Below are 22,985 nucleotides of genomic sequence, written 5' to 3'. Positions count from 1 at the left end.
TGCCGAAAATGTGGCCACGCGGCGTCTTTACAGTATACTTGCACTGACCGGCAGTTACGCTTGATGGAGAGCGAAGTGATTTTACGAATGAGCTTATGTTGCCGAAAATGTGGCCACGCGGCGTCTTCAGCGCCGGCAACAGTGTCGATGCGCGTCCCTTCCAGAAATTTTCCTTTGGCGTGAGAAAACGAAGCTTCTAGAAGTTTCGAAGGCGTCCCTTTTTTGTGAGTGCTGGCCGTAAATAATATTTCAAATTGTAAACTTGCTCGGTCTTGCCGAGTTTTGTTTGTAAACATTTTTCTCCAGTACCCGCCTCGGTTCTCACGTGCGGATCAGCCTAGGCGCACGTGGTGGTCAGCCTTGCTGCACACGCGGTCAGTCTAGGCGCACATGCGGTACGCCGGACTGCGTATATGACCTTTCTTTTGTTTGAAATTCATGGGACTGCTTCAATCCCGAACATAATTGTTTGGAATTCCAGCGACCAGTATTAATGAAGGACGAATTAATGTCCAACTTCGCAAGCTTCCCGGATATACTTTAGCGCAAGACCAGCCACAACGCCACTGTGGCTATTAATCACTCCAACAATAAGCTGCTCCCGCCACAGGTGGCGCACAGCTTCGCATAACCTCTATTTGGCACTCTTACGCCCAACACTAGAGGCGACTGCATACGTGTTAAATAAACCCGCCAACAGTGCCGCGTTCAATTAACGCACCATAACAATCATAACCTCCAGTGATAATATTTAATAGATTATAACCTGCTTCATACATAGTTAATTTATTTCAACACTACAAGATTATCAAGAAAAACAAGTTCATTTGTAATTCACCTTTTGTAAATCAATTTAAATAAATAGAAATAATAAAGACTTATGTTAATTATTAATCAGTGCATTCACCCTTTACTTGCCCGGCAACCCCACATAACATCTAGTGGGTTTTATTGTTCTAAGTTAATTATTACACGTTTGGCTGACGAGTTGAATTGTGGAATTAATTTCCGAACAAATATAATAAAAATAAAGCCAGGGTTAGACTAGGTCTTGCAAGTTTTGATTCACTTTAAATAAAGCAAAAGTTATTTTTTATTTCATAATTGTTTGGAATTCCAGCGACCAGTATGATCGCAGATCACGGTGGATGGATTAGACCGTAACACCGGTTTAATGCCGATCGGGGGGGGGCACGAGTGAGAGGTTAATACATTAACTCAGAGCCAACAGAATTGTATTTAGCGACCTTTATTTAAGTAGTTATTACAGTGATGTTGGTGTTACTGATTGTAGGTATTCGTGAGATCCGATGTGGTTGTGGTAGTGGTGCACGTCCGTGGTGCGTTGCTGCTTACGTAGTTGACAGGAGCCGTTGGAGTCGCAATCGTAAGGAACGAGTGTGGTGGCGTAGCTTACGTGAGTTGGCGATTGTAGGTAGAATGACGAGCCTGTCGTGAAGAGTGCTTGATTGAACTAGTAAGAGGGAAAGCGCGGCAAGTGCAGCTCCTTAAATATTCTCGTACGAACTAGCGGCGCCGGTAGCGTATCGGTGTCTGTTGCTATGCCGATATTTGTCGTGACGTCAATAGGGCATAGTCTTGTAGGGTTCATTGTTATTACTTTTCAGCATTATAGTCATACATTCGAGATTCAGTGTAGAAGCATTTCTCGAGTTCGTTGGCTACTGTTTATAAGCAAATGTTCGCGTGCTCATACCTCTCCCACTTTGTATTCCGTTTTAAACTGCTTCAATTCGTAACATTCTTATACACTATTATTGTCGAATAAGATACGTAAGTAATTATTATTTTATTCTGAATAAAGCCTAAATATTGTTAATACTTTCAAATTCAAAATTGCTACCTTTTATTAATACTCATAATTTATTTGAAACAAATAAAGATCACGACACTTTCAAGTAGAGATGAAAAGTATTTCAGCATCAAAAACAGTTATATCAGCTGATGATAAAAGGTACGAGTTAATATAACAACGTAAACCAATTTCTTGTCTATTAATATTAGTATTAAAGAGGTGTCAAAATTACAAGACAGAGCAGATTTTAATAATATGCATTCGACACCACTCTTGAATATTTAAACTTTACTTTCTAAAAGTTAAAGAATATTTAAATTATATGTAATTTTTCCCCAGTGCTTAAAGTAGTATATTTATAATTAGTTGTTCTTTATTTTAGATTTCTAGGAGTTCGACTTATAATATAAAATAGTTTTTGTTTTATTTCAGACTCTTTTTACTTCAGTGTTATCTAACAGTTAGTGTTGACTATTAGAAGTTAATATCGAAGGATTTTATTTACACTATCTACTATTTAATGTTTTCATTTTCAATGTTAAAAATAACAAAATATTTAAACTAAAATAAACAATTAAATAATCTGTTAAATAAATATTCTAGTTTGCTAGATAAAACCTAAATGTAATTGATTATATTTAAAAAAAATAATAATAATCAAATAGAGTATTTTTAATTAATAGACGTCCAATTGAATTGAATCCAATTGAATCCAATTTAATGAAAGGAAGCTGTTTTTGAATCTATTCATTTCACTAGATAACTTGATAACCTTTAAACATTCTATTTAGAAACTTCGTAATTGGTGATTATTATAATATATTTATACAGTAAGGCAATAGTTTCAAAATAATAATAAAGCGTACGTAGATTCTCAAGGTTCTTGAGAAATATAAATTACTGTATTAATGAATTAATAAAAAGTAGTAGAAATTTAAATTATAGAAAAGAATGTAATGAAAGTAACAATGTATAATACTAATAATTCATAATATTAAAAATTTTAAATAATAAATTAGATATATAAATATATATCTAACTTAAATTGAGTATATATTGAATAACATTAATTATTTAATGTTTGTTCGAGATTGCGAGACCTTTTTCAATGCAATAAAATATCTGACAAAACATCTTTAAATTGTAGTTAGTCTTCGGTAAAATTCCTGCTCATTGTATCAAGCTCAGTACATCTGGAAAATCCCTAAATTTAGTGATACTAGTTACTTCGCATTGACAATACATTCATTGTCTGACGCATTTATGACCTGTTTACTGATACGAACGCATTGGCTCTGCTTGTACTAGAACAATTGAAAGTACCAGATGTACGTAAACTCTTGGCCATAAAAAAGTTTCCTACTTTTCACTGCAACCCAAAAAGCCCAGCACGTGCGATATCGGACAATCGGCGTACGTGCTCATCGTATTTTAAAACAATACTTACATTGTACTCAACCACGCAGAATCTTACCAATCGCGTTAGCCAATCGAAAGCGCTCCCGGAGGACCTCCCTTATCGATAAGTTCCAGAGAAGGGAGCGAAGACAAACAACAAAAGACCCCCCCCCCCCCCAGACACTTTTCCGAGTTTAGCACATTTAAGACTAAACCCGGAAGGGAGTGGAAATGAAGGCGTGCATGATTAATCATGCCACCCAAAGTCGCACTCTGATTGGATACAAGAAAGAAGAAGGGGTTGCAAGTGGAACTGGGTCAGTAAACTATTTAAGAAGGATAATGCAATGTACCATCACTTATTCTCACCACAGATAAGTCACGACTTATTATCTCGAAAAGTAACAAGGAGGAGGAACGAAAACAGTTGAGTCTTGTAACAATACTTTCTACTTCTGTGGTTCAATACCCAGTTACACTTAGTCTCGTCAAGCACATATTATTCAAGGCGTGAGATTCTCTTCCTATCAGTATGAGGAGACAAAAGGAAGTTCAAGAGTAAGCAGTTCGGGCATGAAAGCTTTCCATGAAGCCTGTGAGTAGAAACCAAAATTATCACACTACAACTTCAAGTAACTCCAAACTTCAAGTGTAGATTTTTCATTTCACGGTTTACTAAGCAACCGGACCGCAAGCTGTCCGATCCAAGAAGCTTTCCACGCATGCTTACGCAACAAGGCCAGCAACTCGCGTCATTCAGTGGCACGCATTATTCTAACCTCTATCTTAGACACGTGCACACTCACATGGCCCACCATTCAGAGGCAACGGCAACACGTGTCAAAATCACAAACTAACAAGAATTTTAGTGTTCATTCAGAGCACAAGAATGATCATAACCTCTCAAGTGGTAATACTCAATAAATTGTAATCCATCTCTTTTCATAGTGACTCATATCATCACCCAAATTGAAAATAAATTGAAAATAAATGGAATAAACAGCAGTAAGAATTGTATGTGTTAATTATTGAATCAGCGCATTAACCCTTCCACTTGCCCACGCATTCTTCCACACAACATTTAGTGGTTTCTTAGTTAAATCTACACGTTTGGTTCGATGAGCCGAATTAGTGGAATTAATTTGTATACAACGTTAAATGAAATTAGTTTAAATATATACTGTTTTATAATACTTTATATAAATGAATTTAAATTAAATATATATTAGTTTAATTGTTACGGATAAAAAATTGAAAGTCAAAAGTGGGAGAGGTATGAAAGCGCAATTCAGTTGTTAAACAAAATACTAGCAACCAACGTTCCAGACTATGCCATGATGACGTCACGACCAATATCGTCATGGTAACAAACATCAGCTTTGGAGAATTAGTGCGATAATATTTAAGGGCTGCGGTTCACGCGCAGCAGTCAGTCTGCCTCAGTCTATTAACATTACACAATCATTATAATACACACTATATATATTCGACCACATATATATAAACCACAGTTTAATAATATAATTAATAATTAATTAAGTAATAATCTACAAGGAAATAGTGACATTTACTAAAATTATTAATAACATATTAGTGACTATAAAACAATAGTGAAACATAAAATATATTGAAGCAACTCATATATAAGACAAGATCGATGTAACATAGGCTCGGCATCAACATATCATTATTAAAACATATCACAGATAAGACCGACGTATCATAGACGCGGCACCAAAGTATAACACATACATCAACAATTTAATGTATGCTAAGATAGCATTTATTCATTATACAACAAAAGAAGAATACATAAATACGCAACAATAAAGGAAACTTTATATTTAATCTATTATATTATTCATACTTCATAATAAATTATTATTTATTATTATTATATTTAGTAAAGAAACAAAGACAAACATTAAAGGTAGTCTTGAATAATTGCACTGTCCCTTCACTTGTCAGCAACACCTCCACATACCATCTAAGGAGGTTTTTAGTCTGATCCCAGACATTAATAATCATATCAAATTTATTAATTACATTAGATATGCGAATTTATAAATAAATTAAATAAATACAGAAGGCATGTTCATATATAAAGTTTAAAAAACACTTATATATCTTACAAAAAATTAGAATTAATAAGCTAAAAACTAAACGAATCAAATAGGAGTAATGTTTTGCCGGTGTTCAATAATCCATTAAATTCGCTGCCCGCCTTAGTGGATGGTTGAGTAATGACATAAGTGGAGAAGCTGTACAGATATATAGTGTGTACATACTTCATTCAAAACACTTTATTAAGGTGTTAACTTTCTTCTTATTTTTACATTCCTTTATGAATTTATTTAAAATATATTTTTCATAATTTTGTAGTAGTTTATATATATATATATATATATATATATATATATATTTATATGTTATAATATACATATTTTCTAGCAATAATTATGCAATAACTGATATAAAATCTATATGACTAAATAATATATATTTTCAGATATTTTAATGGAAATATCATCATTCTAAAAGCAAGTCGATTACTCCAAAAAAATGAAATTATTGGTGAGAATTATGGTCCAGTTTTTACAAAAAAAAATTTATAGACAGACAAAATTATTTAGCTAGAAGATATTGGTTTAACTGTTGTTGTCAAGCATGTTTAAATAATTGGCCGTTATTAAATGACATGAACAGAAAACAGGTGCACATTAGGTAATTTAAAATTTATTATAAATAATATTTATTTTATAAAATAAATTTTTATTTCAACTAAATTTTATAAATCATGATAATTAAATAATATAATATTAATTTATATTATAAAATTGTCTATAATGTGTAATAATTATAATTTTTCAATTTATGATTTTTTAAAAATTTATAGGATATTTGTTTGAGATTCAGAGAATCTATCGAATGTTATCATTTCGGGAAAAATCTCAACGGCTATCATTTCAAGGAAATTATATAACGGTCATAACTTTTAAGCAAATTCTGCAATGTTCGTTGGACACTCGGAAAAATCCGTACATATGAAATGATACATCTGCTCAATCACATCCATTGTTCTTCATACCACAGTCGCACCCATTGTTTCTAGCGCAATGATCGACCACTTGTTGTCAGCTAAGAAAGATGCCGCGGGGTTATTTGTACGAGATTGTGAGAACCTTTCGAGAGTGTCAAACGTATGAAAATAATCAAGTTGATAAACATCTCCGAAACAGTCGTTGTAGCTAAACATCTGGGAAGATTTAAGTAATTAGATATCTTGGAAAACCCAACTCATTAGACATCTGGTAATAGGCGTCACACACAAAGTTTACGATGTAACGGGACACAACTCATCCATTGTTATTAAGTCGACTACATGTTGCCACTTCTACAAGCTAAGCGGCGACGCTTGACCAGGATCTCCTCTCGGCCCGAAGTCCAAGAGAAGACTGAGCTTGCTAATTGAAGGCGCTGCTACTACAGGCGATAAGTCGGAAGACAGAGGTGCGCACGCTCAGTCGTGCCGCCGAGAACGACGCGCATTGGAGAATGGAGAAACGAATTGGAGAAAACTAAGGCAGAGACGATCATTGAGCGGGGACCTACTGTCAGAGGACTTAAATATGGTGACGACTCAGATACAATTGCTGTCTATGTGGAGAAGTCAAGGAAGAAGGAGGCTCTCATATAACGGTGATAAAGCGGTGATCAAGCTTTAAGCGAACCCCCTATAGAAGGAAGAAGTATCAACCCTCGTGTGCTGCAGTTGAAATGCTATCTCCTTCATACCACGAACGGCTAGTCTACCCAAGACACACTCCCTCACTTGTAGCGTGCATAATGGTGAACTACTCATCCCAGGATGAGAAAGAGGTTACTGCATCACTGTGAGCACACAAAGTCTGTGTAACTTAAATTATTGCCAGTCCTTACAAGACTAGCATGACGCTATTATTAATAGCACAAATCACACTCACTAATGAGTGTGCATAGTCAGTCGCTGATCCTTATAAGATCGACAACAACCTCAATAACTCAAGGAGCATTTCGAGAAGACAATTATTCAACACAAGATCAATTATAAGCTAGTGCAAGAACGTGACCGATATACTGTATACCCTTCCTGTATGGGATCAGACAAAAAACCTCCTTATGATGGTGGGTGGGGGCTTGCTGGCAAGTGGAAGGGGCAATGCAATTATTCAATACTGCCTTTAATGTTAATAGTCTTTCCTTTTATTAAATATAATAAATAATGAATAGTTAATAATCTATGAATATTAGAATGAGTATGTGATAGAATGAATATATTGGTGTTTCTTCAGTAATGGTGGTGGCGATAAGTCTGTACGTGTGTTCTTGATAGCCTGGAGCGCGATTCCCCTTCTTTCTTTGGGTTGAGTAGTTGTAGTGGGGAACTCGTGGTGGTAGGGGCAGCAAGTTAGTGCCGTCTTGGCAGCCAGCGAGGGGTGAGCTGTAGTGTACGAAGTGGTGGGAGAACGTCCGTGTGACGTCACGGCTTGTGTCCGTGAGCTCAAAGGTAGTGGTGATATTGGTATACGTTCGTGTGCTCGATGCGAGCGTAACCCGCGGTGTAGAGGTAACGGTAAGAACGAACGTCGGCGTTACTTACATGCGGGCGTCAACCGCGGTGTGAGGTAATATGCAAGAGCAAGCGTCGGCGTTGCTTGCACGTTGTGGCGGGAACTGCGTGAGGTGGTGGCAGGAACCGCGAGTACAGATAGTAAGAACGAGTGTCTCGTCGCATCTTACTTGAGTTGGCAGGAACCGCTGTAGTAGTAGTCGTAAGAACGAGCGTCGGTGTTACTTACATGCGGGCGTAAACCGCGAGTGTAGAGTAGTGGCGGTCCTGTCGTGATGGGTGCTTGTTAACTAGAAGAAGTAGTAAGTAACTCCAAACTTCAAGTGTAGATGTTTCATTTCACGGTTTACTAAGCAATCGGACCGCCAGTCTATGTCGTCGTTCTCAATGCGGTCTGACTAGCGTCACGTTGCGGAGAACGCGCCATTTCCGGGCAGCAGTAATAATAATAATATAATAGTAAATGTAAATAATGAATATACCTTACACGGATTCTCTTAGACGAGTTCAACATTCACTGATATGACTAGCACTAGTTTCATATGAGTTATTCAATAAGGCTGTTTTGCTTCTCCTTTTGTTGCTTCTTAAATACGATTGCGTACATTTAGAGTTATAAATTCTTGGAGGCTCTAGTGAATTCTCTGGAAGCAAGCTTTAATACGTTCGAAGAGTTTCTTTTGTTGCTATTCGGACAAAATGCGCGGCTAAATTTCCAGTGAATTTATGTAACGTATAATTCAAATATTGCGCCTTAATCTAAATGTAATATATCCGAATCGTTTTTTAACAAACTATAAATTTTAATTTTTTGTTAGGTAGTTCAATCCTGAACAATAATCTTTCAAATAAAGTCAAATCATTTTAATTAATAAATTAATTTTATTATTATTATTTTATAATGACTAAACAATATTTTTATTATTGGCATTTTGTACAATTTGATATAAACTTTGTATGTGCTTATGATAACCTATGAGGTTAAATATATTGCGCAAGAGAAAAGTGTTCTTTAATATCTATATATATTGAAATATTTAACTTTTGTTCATAAACATGTTAAATTACGTGAATTAATTAAATGAAATAATATATTTTTAAATAAAAAGTTATTAATTTAATTTGGAATAATAATAAACAAGCAAGACAAATGTGTATTTAACCTATCTCTAAGGTTAGTATAAATTATTTTATATATTTATAGTATGACAATATAATTTTTATTTAATTAATATTTCTATTTATTACAAATAAAATTATATTTAATTATTACTTCTACTTTAATAGAGTAATAAATATTAACTTTCGTTTAGGTAATGAAATATTCTTTATAGAAAAACAACTTTTTATAAAACTTAATAAAATTTTTTGATATTTAATGATATCAAACTTATATTTATTTAAAAATATTACTTTAACGTAATCAAACTTAAACTACACTAATGCTTATTCTTTTAGACTATTTAGATAATATATAAGTATTGGCCTACTTTTTTTAACCAATTCATTATATATTATAAAATAAATTATTATAAAAAAAAGATAATTTACAATAAATATATATCATTATTTATTAGTTGAAATGAAAAAAAACAATGTATTTAATTTTTTTTATGAATTTTTTAATAAGTATTTATTTTTAAATAAACAAAATTTTGAACAAAAAACAAAAAAAAAAAATTAAAAAAATGAGATTAGAAATGCTCAGACGATGTATAAGTAGTAGAAACAGGTAAAAATATAAAATAAACAATAACACAGAAAAACAATGTTTCCAAATTACATTTTTATAGTTAATTTTAGCTTATCTGTCTGTGTTTTTATTTATATATTTATACAATGGAGTATTATATCGTTTTGTATCATATGATACTAAAATGTATTTAAATTTTTAATATGTATGTTTTGAATACTAAAAATATTTTAAACTTTTTTAAAATTTATGTTATCTTATGTAATATTTATTGAATTTTTTTTTATATATTTGAAATATAAATAAATATAAATGAAATATATATTAAATTAATATAATTAATATGAATATGATTATAAATCGATTATAATTAAGTTATTATCGCGTTGTAGGTAAAAATGGAAAAAGATGAATTTGAAAATGTTCAAGTTGTCGTTCGAGTTAGACCCATAAATTCTAAAGAATTGGATGATCATTGCCAAATTATAGTTCATGTTGATAGTATTACTAATACTATATCAGTTTATAATTCAAACGCTACATATGAAGAACCACCAAAAATATTTTCATTTGATGCTGTTTTTGATTCAAAATCAACTCAAGTTGATATATATAATGAAACAGCTAGACCAATAATTGACAAAGTTTTACAAGGTTATAATGGTACTATTTTTGCTTATGGACAAACAGGAACAGGAAAAACATTTACGATGACAGGAACAAAAACTTCACCACAATTAAGAGGAGTAATTCCCAATTCTTTTGCTCACATATTTGGATATATCGCAAAGGCTGATGAAAATCAGAAGTAAGTTTAAAATATTTATAAATATATATACATATATGATATAGTAGTTTTTTACGTTATTAATTTGTTAAGTTATTGTTTTATCATACACTAAATAATATATCAATATTAATTTCTGTAACAAAAATAATGTTTGTTTAAGATATTAATTTAATATAGTTAAAAATATATAAAAAATTATATTTAATTATTTAGATTTTAATATTAGAAGAGTATATTTCAATTATCTGATTAAATTTATTAATAATTTTAGAATGCATGATTTTATTTATAAATAAAAAAAATTATTTTTGATATAGAAAAATAGTGGTGATGTAAATTCATAAATTTGTGGCAATTTTTCAAAACTTTCTAATACATATTTTATAAAATCTTATCATTCTATGTACAAAGTTTACAAATTGTTTAATATAACATGGAATAATACCAATTGAAGAATTGAAAATTCAACATAATTAATTGGAGTAAGTGAACTTTTAACTTTATAAATAATTATTGATGCATCTGAAGAGATTGTGGTGGTGTTTGTAATTAGTTATATTTTAAGTGATGTTTTAAGTGCTTTCTATACTACCATAAAGTATAAAGGTTTACCTTAAAGGTATTCGGTATTAGGTATACCATAAAGTATAAAGGGCACCATAAAGGTTTGTTTCCTGCAACTGACTTCATGTTCTATTTATCTTTTACTTCTTACCCCCATCTATATTTCTTTTAGTATTTCCTAGTCTCTATTGTTTTCACAGTTCTCTTAATTGTTCATTTGTTGTAAAGAAGTAGTCATCATTTTTAATGGTACTATATATAAAGATTTGAAACAGTTGTCAATAGATTGTTGTTTTAATTAGATTCTTTTTATTTATAATAGATTTATTATCTCAACAAGCTGCATAATTTTAAATAATATTGAAAATCATCTGTTCACTTTCATTTTACCTTGAATTTTTCTTATATCTTTTATAAATCTAATAGGATCCTAAGTTTTTATCAAAAAATTTTTCTTAATATAGTATATATTTATATTATTAACAAATATCAATGATTGCATTTGTATTTTTAAAAGCTGTACGAAGATATTGACGTTTTCGTATGACCTTAATAATTGCAGTCAGAGGCAAAGAAGCACAAGAGTCAGGAAAAATTTAAGGTATTTATGAAAGGTAAGAAATAAAATGTATTTCAGAAGAAAACAAGGAACAAGTTACAATGAAAGTCCTATTATACAATATGTATTACTTAAAATTGGTGTAGTAGTGATTAGAGTACAGATAAGTAACATGTTTCAGTTAGTAATCAAGTATCTATTGATGGTGAGATATTAATCCAATATGAAAATTATTTGACATCGTTTGTATAAACAATAAATATGTGGACTTCATAAATAGAACTAACGAAAAGAATAATATAGTGAATGAATAAAGTGTTTTTATCTGTTTAAAAATTTAAGAAAATAATAATGTACAATAGCCTATGATAGTGTTAAAGTGGTTAGTCAAGTATTTGTGCTCACTTTTGTTAAGTTTGATACACAATAGTTAGGACAATGCAACAGCTGGAAATTCGATTATAAAATTTGTTTATTGTATGTTAATAAACTTTGTATCAAGTATTTTAATATTTAAATTGATATATTAATGATTTTTATTTGAATATTATAAATATTTGTATTGTTAAACTCTACTTAAATATTTTTAATATTTTTTCCATTTCATTAATATCTCAGTTTGATCATGCAACAATTATCGTAAATGAAAGATGAATTTTCATGAGATTAATTTATCCTTCGAAGTCTACCTTTTGTAATTTGTAAACTATTTTATATATTCCAATTAGTCAGGAAACAAAGATAATGGTATCTATCTATGTAATTTGAAATATATTGACATTGCCAACCAATTCTATTTTTATCTTATGGTATTTGTTTCCTGTGTTATAAAGATAGATAGGTCAGCCAGAGTATGTTTTCATGATTTAAATAAAGTATACGGTGTTTTTTTCTAGAGATTGTCTAGAAAAAAATTATACACTTATTAATTATTCACTAATGAATAAAATCTGAATTATAAATTTAACAAAATAGACATCGTATAACATACATAATGCAACTAGATTAATGAATTCAAAATAAAAGGCTAGCAGAATAAACAAAATTTACTGTGGATCAATCATAGAAATGGTTATCAAGAGAAAACTGAGCTGTTTCGAGTAGATAATTACTTCTGCCTGGGATCAGACTTTAAACCTCCTTACGATGGTGGGTGGAGGCTTGCTCGCAAGTGGAAGGGGCAATGCAATTATTCAATACTGCCCTTTGTGCTTGTAGTCTTTACTTTATTAAATGAAATAAGTAATGAGTAGTTAATAATCTATTAATATTTGAGTGAGTGTATGATATAGTGAATATATTAGTGTTTCTTCGGTAGTGGTGATGACGATGAGTCTGTGCGTGTGTTCTTGATAGCCTGGAGGGTGATTCCCCTTCTTCGTGGGTTGAGTAGTCGTAGTGCGGAACTCGTGGTGGTAGGGGAGGCAAGTTAGTGCCGTCTTGGCAGCCTGCGAAGGGTGAGCTGTAGTGTACGAAGTGGTGGGAGAACGTCCGTGACCTCCAAGGTAGTAGTGATATTGGTGCACGTTCGTGTGCTCGATGCGATTGTAACTCGCGGTGTAGAGATAAAGGTAATAACTAGCGTCGACGTTACTTACATGCGGGCGTAAATCGCGGTGTAAGGACCTATGCAAGAACGAGCGTCGGCGTTGCTTGTACGTGGTGGTGGGAACTGCGTGAAATGGTAGCAGTAACCGCGCGGTGAGGTAATATGTAAGAATGAAAGTCGGCGTTACTTGCACGTAGTGGCGAGAACTGTGTAATGAGCAGAGTGGCGATCCTGTCATGTTGGGTGCTTGTAACTAGAAGAAGGAATCGCGGCGCGTGCAGCTCCTTAAATATTCTCGGACGAAATCGAGGTGACGTCAATAGCACATAGCTTTGTCGAGGTTCATTTGTTAATATTTCTCGGAATTATAGTCGTATGTTCGAGTTTTTCGGTTAGAAGCATTCGTTGAGTCCGTTGGCCAATGTTTACCAAACAATGCTGCACGCGCTCATACCTCTCCGACTTTGTATTCCGCTTAAAAATGCTGTAGTCCGTAACAACTTCCTATATTAATTTGTTTAGAATATGGTAATACTCTAATTTATTAAAATACATACAAATACAAATCTATTAATAATATATACATTTATTAATGATTGTTAAACAATTAATGTACTATGAATATTGTAGTTATTTAAATTTTTTTAGGTTTTTAGTTCGTGCAACCTATTTAGAACTTTACAATGAAGAAATAAGGGATCTATTAGGTAAAGATCAAAATCATAAGCTCGAAGTGAAAGAAAGACCAGATATTGGAGTTTACGTAAAAGATTTAAGTGGATATGTCGTTAATAATGCTGATGATCTTGATAGAATAATGACTATAGGTAATAAAAATAGAGTTACTGGAGCAACAGCCATGAATACATGCAGTTCTCGATCTCACGCAATTTTCACTATAACAGTTGAGTCTAGTCAAATAGGTGAAGATGGACAGCAACACGTTAAAGTTGGAAAACTACACCTAGTTGATCTTGCTGTAAGTACATATATTAAATATCTATTTCTTTTTTATTATAATAATTTATTTAATATTAAACCTATAATAATAATTTTAAATATTTATTTTTAAATTTATTCTAGATATTTTATTTAAGTAAGAACTTTCTATAAATTATTTATTAAAATTTTTTTTAGTATTTATTAAAGTCATATAATAATATAAATTATTGTATTGATTTAATAAATTATAATAAATTATACCATTATAAAAGATTTTAACATATTAAAAATCTACTAATTAATTCTACCAATTTCTATTTGTGTGTAGTGTTTCATTATGAACAAACAAATTAAAAATATTGCAATTTATAAAATATAATAATAGTATATTAATAACTGTATAATTAAATTAAAAAAACTTAATATCATATCACTTACCTTACTAGAATACGAAATTTATTAAAAATAAATATTTGTACAACATATTTCAATAAAAAATTCCAATACTTACATAAATATATTAAGTATATCATAAAATATATAATAATAATAATAATAAGTAATGAAATTGTAAAATAGTGATTTCTTGTATTCATATAATATAATTATAAGCCTAAAGTATCTTCAATTGTAAAATCATTTAATTGTTGAACAAAAGTGTTTTTTTTTTATTTTAGAGAATTCTCATCAATATTTTACTGATAATATTTTAAAATAATATAGAACTTCTAATATAATAGAAACATAAATAATCAGATTTTTTTATATATATTTTATATATATTTTATATATTATTTTATATACTTTTTATTTATCAAAGTTAATAGCAAAGTCAATAAAAGAATTGCTGTATTTTTAAGAAATAACTGTTCTTATCAAATTTAAAGAATTATAAATTTTTTAAAACTATTAATTTTTTTAATATATCAGTTTAAAAAATAAAATGTTGGAAAAATACCATTAACATTTTAATAATTTGATTCTTGTTTACATTTTTAAATTCTCTTGTTCAAGTCTGAAAGGTGAATTGGAAGTGTTGGGCACGTGCTTTAGCCCTTAAATTGATGGAGTCTTTCTTGTGCGAAAGTCATGTGTCGCGAGAGTCGATACTGGAATTGTACGGAGCATTATTCGGCTAACGACTGCTTGGACGTTCGGGTTAACGCTCGAATTGTACTGAGCGATATTCGGCTCGCGACTGCTTAGGCGTTTAAGTCGAGGCTAGCATTCTGATAAGCAGCATTCGGCTCGTGGAGGTAGTGGGGATTATTACGGATTGTCAATGCCCTCTTTTGTAATTTGATCAGAACCAAATCGTTGTGGCGTGGCCGGTAATGTTATCACTGTGAAACAGTGATGATAGTTTTAGCGGGAACCACCCAGTAGTATCGGCGCCTTCTTTAGCGGTCTGATAGAAATCAAGTCTCACAGGCCTGACCGATAGTGTAGACGTGGGCCGCGAGTGTAATGAGAAATAATAAGAAGGAGGACTACTAATCTGTATCGGCGTCCTCTTTAGCAGTCTGATAAGAATCAAGTCTCACAGGCGTAACCGATAGTGTAGATGTGGGCCGCGAAAGTTACGAGTAGTGTAAATGAAATGCTAGAGATGCCAGTCTATGTCGTCGACCTCAATGCTATCTGACTAGCGTCACGTTGCGAAGGACGCACCGATAGCTGGCCAGCAACCATAGAATAATCAATATAAACAAATATATATACCTTGCACGTATTCCCTTACACGAACTCAACTTTCACTGGCATGACTGGCACTAATTTCACTTGAGTTATTCAGCAATACTGATTTCCTTCTCCATTCATTGCTTCTTAAATACGATTGCGTACATTCAGTGTTGTAAATTCTTGGAGCCTCTAGTGAATTCTCTGGAAGCAAGCTTTGATACGTTCGAAGAGCTTCTTTTGCTGTTATGCGGACAAAGTGCGCGGCTAAATTTCCAGTGAATTTTTGTAACGTATAAATCAAATATTGCGCCTTAATCTAAATATAATGTATCAGAATCGTATTATAACAAACAATAAATTGTTATTTTTTATTAGGTAGTTCAATCCTGAACAATACGTTGAATATGTTCGATTACGAAATATTAAAGTAATAATTTGATAAATATCAGCAAATCAAAATTTATACAAATTAAAACAATTATTACTGACAATATCGAGATTTATAATAAAATATTTTCTTTCAAGTTTTTCATATTACATAATCTACCCTTAAGAATTTTTTCCGAGTGATAATAACGTACTTAAAAATTGCCCTTCGTAGTTATATTTTTATTTTAAAAATGACAACTAATTATCTTAATTTAATTGGAAATTGTATAACCAATATACGTTATAATATGTTAGAATAATTAATTAATATTATATAATTAGGATATAATGCAAAATCAGTCGTCTAGTGTATCAATTACTACTTTAATTTAAGATTTAATTTAATTTAATTTTAAGATTTAAAATTTAAATCTTACATCTTTAAAAAAAAGATATAACTAAAAGTTGTTAGATATCTAAGTATATTTAAGTATGTATACATATATATAAATATTTATGTATTTTTTATTTGTTTTCGAACATTTCAGAAAATGCCATGAAACGTAAATTACATAATTGAAAATAAAAGACAATAAAGTTCAAATTATTTTTTGATGCAGATGAGCATAAGGATTTAAAAATCGATATTTATAAAATAGAAAAATTTCTTTAAGCATACAATATTGTTGGTTTTACATAACAAGTAACTATCAAATATCGTTAGTGATGTAACTTGCTAGCAATTTAATAATTGAAACGAAATATTTAAAATCATTGTTGATAGTTTTTGTAAAAGTTTTTGTAAAACCAATATATGAAGCAATATGTTTGAAAATGATTCCATTTTTTTTATCTAAATAGTGTATTTTAGACTATTATAATAATTATAAAATAATTTAAAAGTTGAATTGATAATTTAATATTTTCTTGACTCTTATTACTAGGGATCTGAACGACAAAATAAATCTCAAGCTACTGGCATTAGACTTCGAGAAGCCACAAAAATCAATCTTTCGTTGTCTACCTTGGGTAATGTTATTTCAGCTCTTGTTGATGGTCAAAGTTTACATGTACCATATAGGAACTCAAAATTGACAAGACTTTTACAAGATTCACTGGGAGGAAACTCAAAAACATTAATGGTAACTTCAATAATTTATTACTATAACGTAGTTGCAGTCATCGCCGATATTCAACATATTACAAACATAAATGAAAATTAAAGCTTTCGACTAAAAAAATAATATAACCATAAATAATTTCATCTATATTTATGTTAATAGACAATATTTTTTATTGAATTTTGTTGGACATAACTATGAAAAAATTGTATTAACTAATTAAAATAATATAAATTATATTAAAAATTAATTTTATTACGTATTTAGTAAATTTTTAATAATTACTTAAATGTAATTTTATGGTAGATTTTAATTTTTTTAATGGATTATCAACCTGGTTATCAACCTGGAAATTCTATTTTTATCATTTTCGCCAATTTCTTTACCTATTATAATTTTTTTCCAAATATGAATAAAATAAAATATGCATAAAATACTGAATGACAAAGAAAAATTTTAGTGATATATATATAGTATATCCATTCAATATTTAATATTTTATTTTTAATTAATGGACCTTGTTAAACATTTAATCGTAATCATATGTTATATCTAAGTCTGATAAATTAACCATAAATAAAGAATTACACATTAAAATATGTAATTAAATTTGTACAGAAGTTTTCATTTTTGATCATCAATTATAACGAGTCACTGCAGGATCTGCACGAGTCATTAACTTCATATCTAGAATCTAAATAAGAATAATTTAAACTATACAAGTATCTAAATATTACTTTTTATATTATACTTTATTTACCAAACATAATTTATAACTAACCTATTGCAATTTAGTCAAGTAATAAAATTGAATAAATGAAAAATAGGATATTCAAATATTACAAAATAATCTAAACTAAATATGTTTCTACTACTATTAATTATTCGTTTTAACTACATTTATTAATATATTAATATAATCTATATAAAGTCTATATTTTACAAAAAAATTTATATTTAAAAAAGGAAAATCACTATTTTTTAATTAAACTGTACATATTTGAAAATTCCAAACGACGTGTTTCAATAATAAAATAAGAAAATACTTGAAACATGTTTATTGATAATTATATATGTGATTTTTTAATTATATATTTGAATAAATTTGAATAGAACTTCACAAATTTAATTTAAGATTTGAGTTGAAATTATTTCAAAATTTGCAATATATAATTTAATATTAAGATTTTATATTAAAAAATGTACACGAGTGTTTTGCTTAAATTTTATACTTATTACTATTTTAAGTAATCTGACTTAAGTATATATGTAATGATCTATTATTATAAGTTTTTAAATGTTAATTTTTAAATTTAAAAAATACAAATTAAGTATAAATTCAAACAATATTCCGTTACTTTTTTTCTTTAAGCTTTTTACTGTGAAAGACAAGATCATAATACAATTATATATCGATAAATATCATTATCATGAAATAGGATAGAAAGCAAAGTAGTGAGAACATTCAATATATATTTGATTGTATAAAAATTATGAGAGAAATAATTATATAAATGCTACTTATAATAACTAAAATTACTTTTATTTTATTTTTAATTGCAAAATATGTATTAAAGAATTATAGATAATACACTATGCATAATAATATTTTTAGTAAATATGACTTTATTTTTTAATTTAATAAACAAACAGAAGATTTCTTAAATTGATTAAATTGTTTTCAATTTAAAAGCATTTTATAATTAATATATGCCACCATTGATGGGGATTTATAATTCACTGAAAATATATAATTTAAATAATTCAGTTTTATCATTATTTGGGAGTTAAATACTAACAGGTTTTATAAAAAACAAACACTAAAACTTTAATTTTTATGTCAAATGTAATAACGATATTAAAAATTATTTTATCTGTTTATTAGTTATGATTTATGTGTGTTTAATCATTTTAGTGTGCAAACATAGGTCCTGCAGATATTAATTATGATGAAACTATTAGTACGTTACGCTATGCAAATCGAGCTAAAAATATAAAAAATCGTGCTCATATAAACGAAGATCCGAAAGATGCCTTATTGAGACAGTTTCAAATTGAAATTGAGCAATTAAGACATCAATTAGAAGAAGGCGCCCATGACAATTCTGATTCAGATGATTCTGAAGAATCTAAGGAAACAATGGATGAACACAATCCAAAAATAAATTTAAAGTGCCATGTCGTTTCCTCTGTCTATAATAAAATTGGAGCTGGTAATCTAGAGAAAAGAGAAAGATCTGAAGTACATCTGGAAACCTTTAATGACTTAGATATAATTGAATTAAAACGCACACAGTTAGTATATCAAATTTGTTGAAAATTTAACTATTTCTTTTCTAAACACGTTTTATTGATTTGTAATGATTTTATTTATGGAAAACTATAAATTTATTAAAAATATATAACAAATTTATGGATATAGTATATCAACAAACAGAAAATATAAAAAAAATATTTAATTTTTTTCTATTATATCTATAATTACTATGTACACAAATTTAATAATTATAAATTATTATTTTTCGTTAAAATAATTTAAATTATTTATCTATGTTATCTACCTATCTCTGTTAACTACCATCAAACATTAATAGTTTTAACAATAATTAGATATTTACAAACTGTTTTAAAATGAGAATCTTGAATGTTTTAACATATAAATATATTTACTTAAATTTGGCATATAATACGTAACAAATTTTATTTTCCAAAAAAAATTTTATTTCTGTCTGTTTCGAATTCCAGCCACCAGTATGATCGCAGATCACGGTGGATGCATTAGAACGTACCACCGGATGATGGAGGGGGGGGGATGAGTGAGAGGTTAATACATTAACTCAGAGCTAACACAATTGGTTTTACTGACCTTTATTTAAGTAATTATTACAGTGATGTTGGTGTTACTGATTGCAGTGCGAATTGTTGAGTTTGCAGTAACTAGGCAATTATCCATTAAGTTAGAACGTCGTCTGGGAGTGCAAGTCTAAGAAGGTAACTTGGGAGTACTAGGCACGTGCTTGAGTCCCTAAATTAAAGGAGTCTCTCCAGTTCGAGAATCATTAAACATTAGATTCGACCATGGCTTTTTGGGGAGCCCTGTTGGGCTTTCGACATCCTGAATGTCAATCAATTTTACGGCGCGTTGTTCGGCCCGCGAATACTTGATGTTCGATGAGAAATTAGCGGCGCGTTGTCCGGCTCGCGAAACTTGAGTTTGATTCGGTGATAAAATTAGCGGCTTGTTATTCGGCTCATGAATGCCTAGTCGCTTGCGTCGGCGCTAGAATTGTACTGAGCGTTGTCCGGCTCGCGACTGCTTAGGCGTTTAAATCGGCGATAGATTTTACTGAGCAAAAATGGCTCGTGAAGGTAGTGGGGACTATTACGGATTGTCGACGCCCTCTTATGTGGTTGGATCAGAACCACTCTTTGCGGCGTGACCGATAATATGATCCCAGTGCCACAATAATGATTTGGCTGGGACCACCAGTCAGTATCGGCGCCCTCTTTAGCGGTCCGATAAGAATCAAGTTGCGACGGTCTAAACGGTAGTGTACACGTGGGCCGCGAAAATTACATGTATGAATAAGGTGCTGGAGATGCCAGTCTATGTCGTCGTTCTCAATGCGATCTGACTTAAATTTTAATTTTTTGTTCGGTGGTTCAATCCAAAACACTGTCTTTACTAAATTTAACGTAATATACAAATATATAAATTATCTATTTTAAAAATTTCTACCAGAAAAAATAAAGACTAATTAATTTTTTTTAAAATAATTAATGAATAATACATTTTTTAAGCTTGTTTAATTTATAATAATTTCTTTATGTATTTGATGTTGTCTGGGATCAGACTAAAACTTCCTTATGATGGTGGGTGGAGGCTTGCTGGCAAGTGGAGGTGGCAATGCAATTATTCACTGCCTTTAATGTTTATAGTCTTTCTTTTTATTAAATATAATAAATAATGAATAGTTAATAATCTATGAATATTGGAATGAGTGTATGATATAATGAATATATTAGTGTTTCTTCAGTAGTGGTGGTGACGATAAGTCTGTGCGTGTGTTCTTGATAGCGTGGAAGGTGATTCCCCTTCTTCTTTGAGTTGAGTAGTCATAGTGGGAACTCGTGGTGGTAGGGGCAGCAAGTTAATGCCGGCGAGGGGTGAGCTGTAGTGTACGAAGTGGTGGGAGAACGTCCGTGTGATGCCACAGCTTGTGTCCATGAGCTCAAAGGTAGTGGTGATATTGGTGCACGTTTGTATGCTCGATGCGAGCGTAACCCGCGGTGTAGAGGTAACGGTAAGAACGAACGTCGGCGTTACTTACATGCGGGCGTCGACCGCGGTATGAGGTACTATGCAAGAACGAGCGTTGGCGTTGCTTACACGTGGTGGCGGGAACTGCGTGAGGTGGTAGCAGGAACCGCGTGGGGTGCAGAGTGGCGATCCCGTCGTGATGGGTGTTTGTTACTAGAAGAAGGAATCGCGGCGCGTGCGCTCATTAAATATTCTCGGACGAACTCGATGCGCCGACATCGCATCGGTGGCTGTTTCTACGCCACTATTTTTCATGACGTCAATAGCGCATAGCCTTGTCTGGTTCATTTGTTATTATTTCCCCGAATTATAGTCGTATGTTCGAGTTTTTCGGCTAGAAGCATTCGTTGAGTCCGTTGGCCAATGTTTACCAAACAATGTTTCGCGCGCTCATACCTCTCCCACTTTGTATTCCGCTTAAAAATGCTGTAGTCCCTAACAGATGTCTCCGAAAATATAAAAGTAAATTATTTATTTCATAATGTTAAATATTTTATAAAATAATGTAGTTTTCTTTATTTGTATATTTATCAAAATATCTGTTATACTTTATTAATATTCGTCATATTTTATTTATAGAACAGAAAAAGAAATATTACGCAAACAAATATTAAACTTACAAAATACAATACTTGTCGGCGGAGAAAACTTATTAGAAAAGGCTGAAGTTCAAGAGTCATTATTAGCTGCATCTGCTATTGAACTTGAAGAAAGAAAACGAAGAGAAGAGCAATTAATAAAAGTAATTGAAGAAAAAGAGGCGGAGAGAATTGATATAGAAGAAAAATATTCATCTCTTCAAGATGAAGCTGCAGGAAAAGCAAAGAAATTAGAGAAAATATATAGAATGTTATTATCTGTTAAAGCTGAATTACACGATTTACAACAAGAACATCAACGTGAAATGGAAGATCTCTTAGAAGGAGTTCGTGGTATTGGGCGCGAGCTCCAGCTTCAAGAATTAATTATAAATAACTACATTCCATTACAATATCAAGTAAGTTTTTGATAAAAATTTATTTAAACGTTAAATTTATGAGTATTCTAAAAATAATAAGTTTTTTTTTAATTTTAAATGGAATATTATAGTTTACTGGCAATATTAGCATGTCCAGTTGTTAGCATATGCATTCTCAAGGCCATACGTCCTGAACAGGAGTGTGAGCATAGTTCTGACTATTTACTGTAAATATTAGCAGGAGCCTTTCGCTCATATTTGTGAAGAGAAACGAAGAAAGTAACACTACAATTTCCAAGGAAACTTTCATTAATAGTGTTCGATTCTGTGCTTCACACCCCACTCAGACCAGGTCGCTCCAGGCAGTTTGTGCCAAGGAGCTTTTCGCTCATGCTTTTCTTGCATAAAGCCTACTTGCATCATAGTGTAAATTCCGTCTAACTCCTTCCTCTAATTCATTTATTAACTAGAGGCTGAAAACATTTCTTCCTCCAATTCAAGGCTCGTGCCAAGAGATCGACTGACTTATCTAGAGGAATTTATAAACTGCGCCAAGGCGCACGACTCACAGTAAAAACAGCATCAACAACCATGGTAAGACCCATTAAAAAAA

General features: G+C 31.0%; 1 protein-coding gene across 3 annotated transcripts in view; it reads left to right on the top strand.

Moving 5' to 3' along the window:
• Klp64D (kinesin-like protein 64D) overlaps positions 1-22,985 on the top strand; it is a 30,267-nt gene that overhangs the window by 3,530 nt on the left and 3,752 nt on the right. The window contains exons 2-7 of one of the 3 annotated variants that reach the window (XM_011505590.1): positions 9,909-10,324; positions 13,627-13,957; positions 16,917-17,114; positions 19,009-19,388; positions 21,994-22,411; positions 22,504-22,808. In XM_011505590.1, coding sequence (XP_011503892.1) covers positions 9,909-10,324; positions 13,627-13,957; positions 16,917-17,114; positions 19,009-19,388; positions 21,994-22,411; positions 22,504-22,536 — 1,776 coding nt within the window. In that variant the 3' untranslated portion in view covers positions 22,537-22,808. Of the gene's footprint in view, positions 1-8,960; positions 8,998-9,908; positions 10,325-13,626; positions 13,958-16,916; positions 17,115-19,008; positions 19,389-21,993; positions 22,412-22,503; positions 22,809-22,985 lie in introns of those variants that run through there. The other 2 variants (XM_011505588.1, XM_011505587.1) reach the window with 2 other exon arrangements.

This window comes from Ceratosolen solmsi, unplaced genomic scaffold (genome assembly GCF_000503995.2).
Source record: "Ceratosolen solmsi marchali unplaced genomic scaffold, CerSol_1.0 scaffold135, whole genome shotgun sequence".
NCBI lineage: Eukaryota > Metazoa > Arthropoda > Insecta > Hymenoptera > Agaonidae > Ceratosolen > Ceratosolen solmsi.
This window is presented reverse-complemented; position numbering and strand designations above follow the sequence as displayed.